This window comes from Penaeus japonicus, unplaced genomic scaffold (assembly GCF_977035675.1).
Source record: "Penaeus japonicus unplaced genomic scaffold, GWHDUDI00000001_assembly GWHDUDI00000003, whole genome shotgun sequence".
Lineage (NCBI taxonomy): Eukaryota > Metazoa > Arthropoda > Malacostraca > Decapoda > Penaeidae > Penaeus > Penaeus japonicus.
The window spans coordinates 21,769,412-21,774,411 of record NW_028234405.1 but is presented as its reverse complement, the minus strand read 5'-3'; the positions used below and the strand labels follow the sequence as shown (position 1 = coordinate 21,774,411).

The following is a 5,000-nucleotide window of genomic DNA, read 5'->3' as shown; positions in this document are numbered from 1 at the left end:
AAAAACATTTTCGCCGAGCAATCACAACATTTTCCTTTTCGAATTAAAAGCCACAAGCAACAAAATATCTTGTGCCGTTTCACTAATTCGCAGATCAGTAACTTGAGTGTCTGCATAGACTATTTTTATCGTCGTTATTATTCTTTTTACAGATCCGAAGGAGAAGATGCTCCCCGTGGCGTTGAGGCAGCTGGCGATCCTGACGATGGTCTGTGTGGCCGCGTGCCGAGGGCTCCTCTTCGCCCCCGGCGGCGCCTTCGGGCCGGTCATGGTGGGACAGGGGAAGGAAGTGCCACCCGCCGATGCCTATGCTACCAACTTGGTCAACAATGTCTGTGCGTTGCTTTTGGTTAAGCGATCTCGTCATTCAGCTTCCGTGCACCTATTATCGACATTACTCATCTCCATTCTCTGCATCATTAACACCGTTTGCATCACACTTATCATTATTTCATCACTCCTCTCACCACGTCATCCCACTCTTCGTACCTCCGTCAATCCGTTCATAATTTCACCATTCGTTTCATGCCTTCGTCACCACCTTCATCATCATTTCCCAGTTTTGCCACTCCTTCCAGTTCCATCGCTATTTTCATCCCTTTCCAGGTGAGTGTCGAATGGCCTGCTGGGCTGACCCCCGCTGTGCCGCCGCTTCTGCTCTCACTGGCGAGGATAACTCGACGTCGTGTCGACTGTCGAGCAAGGGACCCTTAGACTCCACTTTGTTCGACAACCCCAACGCTACGTATATTTTTTGGATGGGTGAGTTCTATTTTTTCTATCTTATTTTCTTTCTTCATCTTAATCTGCCTCTCTTTTTCTACCCCCCCCCCCTCTTCTCTCTCTCTCTCTCGTAATCAGCCTTTCCATTGGTTGTGATGCTGCTACCGCTGTCAGAGTCATCCCCATGGTTCCATAAGTCTTGTCAACAGTGTCCCATCATCACCATAGCATGCATCACGACTCGCACCATATCCTTCATGTCATTCCAGAGGACGCGAGAGTCATGGAAGACGGCCTCGTGTACGTTGAAGTCGGACGGTGGATGTCCTACTCGGAGACGAAGGACCTGTGCAGCAACCTGCCCGGCCATCGCGTGCCCATTTTCAAGAGCGAGAGGCAGAGGAGGGTCATGGATGAGGTGTTTGACCATGATGGTAAGAATGAATCTCATTCATATTCTGTACGGGAGCTGTCTGCTTTTTTTCGATTGGGGGGGGGGGCGATAGCGATTATTGCCCTCCGGCCTTATATTTCTTCTGGTGGAGATCGTAGAAAAAAAATAGAATTTTGAAGTAATCTCTATTTTAGGCATCAAGTTATTTTCACAACGCAAGGCCAAGGTCTGTTTGTACTTACTTAAGCTTTAATTCAATTACCTTTGTACATGAGATTGGTTTCATATCATTTAAACAGGTAGTCGTCCGTTTCATTTTTTTTTTTTCGGTGATAGTCTCCTGTTTCAGTTTTGGGCATTTTCGTGGCTATAGCACCACGTGTGTCTTTGTCACCTTTCTCGATTTTTCGAAAAGAAAGAAAAAGACCAAAAAGAAAGACAATCAAAACATTTGCACTTAATTTTTTTAATATTAGTTTCTTTTAAATATTCATTTACATACTTAATTTACATTCTGCATTACTAAAACTTTATTTCGATTTTGAGTTGAGAAATAAGACGTTTCATGCCCTTGTTCCCGTCTTTTTTTCCCTACGGAGATAGGATTAAACTCTCTGTTTCACTTTTTTCGATGTCGACGTTGTACTCATATTCTGTCTCTTTAAAAAAATATTTTAAAAAATAATAAAAAAAAGTCGTTTAAACAAAACAATGTTAATTGCCTATGTCTCTCGCTCTTCATGAGGAAAAATAAGATGAAATTAAACACTTGTACTAAAATCGACCAAAAAGGGAACAGTCGCGTCTTTCTGACCAGTTCCATCGTCAACAATCACAAGGTGAGCAAGAGCAGGAAGAAAGAAAAACAAATAGCGTTGATTACTCAGAATGACAGCGACTGAATTATGATTTTGTCATTTCGATTTCAATCTGTGCATGTTCTTAGGAAAAGAACGCAGGTTCAAAGAAAACATTGGTTATATACAGTCTGCTCAATATTGATAATGCTTTAACCATTATTTAGATATTATTTTAAGTTCGGAAAATACCCTAAGTTAATAAATTCACTTGCTGGACTATAGCACGTGGGAACCCAAAGATCAACCTTTAAGCATATATCAGGCCAGCAAGCATGGTTTGCTGCTAGAGACTGTGGTAGTGAGAGAACCTGTAGTGAGAACCCGTTCTGAATTCTTTTGAATCCCACCACTGTATGTATATATCAATATTTCTATATATATGTATACACACACACAAACACACACACATACACACAAACACACACATATATATCTATATACATATAGACACACACACACACATGTATATGTATAAAAATATATATACATACATATATATACATATATATATATATATATATATATATATATATATATATATATATATGTACATCTAAACATATTTATATGAATATATATATGCTGAATACATATTGACATATATGTAGACATACATTCATATTTATATACCTATACATAAACTCTTTCCCTCCTTCATGCAGGGTTCCGTGCCTTCTGGGTGGACCTCCGCAAAGTCTCCTCGACCGACTACGTGTGGGGCGACGGCACTCCCTTCGGCGACACGCCGATCAGCACCATGTTGACCATAAGGAAAGGCGCACTGCCGGAGGCCATCCACTCGTGGGGTCTCTCGGTACTCTTTGAGAAGCCGGAGACCGACTTCCTGGAGAGGGCGGTGTGCCAAGCAAATCCCTATGGAGTAGAGTGGTAGAAGGTGAAGCATGACAGGAGGTGGAAAGGGAAATAACGGAGGGAGGGAGATGAAGGCCGAGGAGAGGTGGGGGGAGAAGGGAATTTGGGGTCAGGTGAGGAAGGAGTAGGGGTGAGAGGGGAGAGGAGAGGTGGGGGGAGAAGGGAGTTTGGGGTCAGGTGAGGAAGGAGCAGGGGTGAGAGGGGGGGGGAGAGGTGGGGGGAGAAGGGAAGATGGGGTCAGGTGAGGAAGGAGTAGGGGTGAGAGGGAGAGGAGAGGTGGGGGGAGAAGGGAGTTTGGGGTCAGGTGAGGAAGGAGTAGGGGTGAGAGGGGAGAGGAGAGGTGGGGGGAGAAGGGAGTTTGGGGTCAGGTGAGGAAGGAGTAGGGGTGAGAGGGGAGAGGAGAGGTGGGGGGAGAAGGGAGTTTGGGGTCAGGTGAGGAAGGAGTAGGGGTGAGAGGGGAGAGGAGAGGTGGGGGGAGAAGGGAGTTTGGGGTCAGGTGAGGAAGGAGTAGGGGTGAGAGGGGAGAGGAGAGGTGGGGGGAGAAGGGAATTTGGGGTCAGGTGAGGAAGGAGTAGGGGTGAGAGGGGAGAGGAGAGGTGGGGGGAGAAGGGAGTTTGGGGTCAGGTGAGGAAGGAGTAGGGGTGAGAAGGGAGAGGAGAGGATGGGGAGGTGAGGGGACTTAGGGGCCAGGTGAGGATATATATATATATATATATATATATATATATATATATATATATATATATATGTATGTATATATATAATATATGTATGTATATATATATATATATATACATATATATATATATATAAATATATATATATATATATATATATATATATATACATATACAGACATATATATGTATGTATGTATGTATATATATATATATATATATATATATATATATATATATATATATATATACATGTATCTGTATATACATATATAAATAATTTTATTTTTCATATAATCACTGTCAGAATGCGATTCCAAAGTACTGGATAAAGTCCGAGTTTCACTGCTGTGCAGCAAGACTGGTAATATCAGGGCTGCTGCCAGGCCATCTGTTGACTTCCTGGTCTGACAGGACTGCACTACCAGGATATGTAAAACTCATTGTTAACTAAATATTTTTGCCACAACCACACGTCGACTGAGTGGCTCCTCCCCAAAATCCTTGATCTTGGTCTTGGCCCAAGAGAGCTCGAGACCGAAGGGCCTCGTCGTATTGTTGAATCGAAAGTCTCCAATGATTAAGAAATGATGGTAATATCATCAGTCAAGTTAAGGTCAATGACCTTGATATTACCTAGTGTTGCTCCGGATTGACTTTTGAAGTCTATCCATTGTCCAGTCTATGCAAGTGTTGAAAAGTGCATGAGCCAAGATACATTTTTGCCAGAGATCGTCAATCTCTGTGACCTCACAAACTCATGGAGAAGGAGACTGTTCTCAATTCTAGCATCAGCTTCTGATCCATGGGTCCAACAGACGTCTTGTAGCCAGCTCGATCACAGTTGGATACTGCATTAAAGTCACCCGGAACAACTCGGATATCTCGCCTAGGACACCGACAAACCACGGAAGCGAATTTGGTGTAGAACATCGCTTACGTGGAGTGGAAGTGTACACGGCAATAAGAGACCGATAGCAAAGGAGTGCTTCTGTCTCAATACCATTATAAGTTCATCACAAGGAGCTACTTCTATGGCTACCTCCTGAAGATGGTTACCATCGCTGCGGTCTGACCAGTGATAGGTATAGCTATCCGCACTGATCGCTAGCAGGTCTCATATCCGAGAGCGCAGACACTTCCACTCTGGCTGTCGTTGGTTAGGCCTTTGGTTGTCGCTCGAGGTGGGTGCCACCTGCCACTCTCCCTGGCCTCGTCCTAAGTAACGGTGTGCAGCAAGCTACAAGACCTAGCACCCGCTTACAGGGTTTCCATATATCTTATGGGGAATTCAGCATTTATTAATCCACATTGGAAATCTTTAGACTGCCTCAATTAATCGTCATCAGATAACCTTGTACCTTGTGAAGTTTGTGTTTATTTTGTTTTCTGATGTCGCTATTTTTCCATAGTTACCAATTTAGGAATTTGCTTATTTTAGCACTTTGACAACTTCAGACTATACTTATTATA

At 43.2% G+C, this 5,000-nt stretch overlaps 1 protein-coding gene across 1 annotated transcript; it reads left to right on the top strand.

Annotated features, from left to right (window-relative positions):
- Positions 1–157: 157 nt before the first annotated feature.
- Positions 158–2,996, top strand: LOC147472139 (uncharacterized). Its single transcript, XM_086553736.1, has 4 exons — positions 158–335; positions 607–762; positions 993–1,157; positions 2,640–2,996. The coding sequence occupies exons 1-4, from the start codon at positions 167–169 to the stop codon at positions 2,867–2,869; spliced, it is 720 nt and encodes a 239-aa protein (XP_086409862.1). The 5' UTR covers positions 158–166; the 3' UTR covers positions 2,870–2,996.
- Positions 2,997–5,000: the final 2,004 nt, after the last annotated feature.

What these genes read in the sequence shown, in the direction of transcription:
- LOC147472139 (XM_086553736.1), top strand. Translation starts at nt 167, where the DNA reads ATGCTCCCCGTGGCGTTGAGGCAGCTGGCGATCCTGACGATGGTCTGT. An exon ending in CAACTTGGTCAACAATGTCT is followed by an intron (nt 336 to 606) that starts GTGCGTTGCTTT and finishes ATCCCTTTCCAG; the next exon opens with GTGAGTGTCGAATGGCCTGC. An exon ending in TGAGGTGTTTGACCATGATG is followed by an intron (nt 1,158 to 2,639) that starts GTAAGAATGAAT and finishes TCCTTCATGCAG; the next exon opens with GGTTCCGTGCCTTCTGGGTG.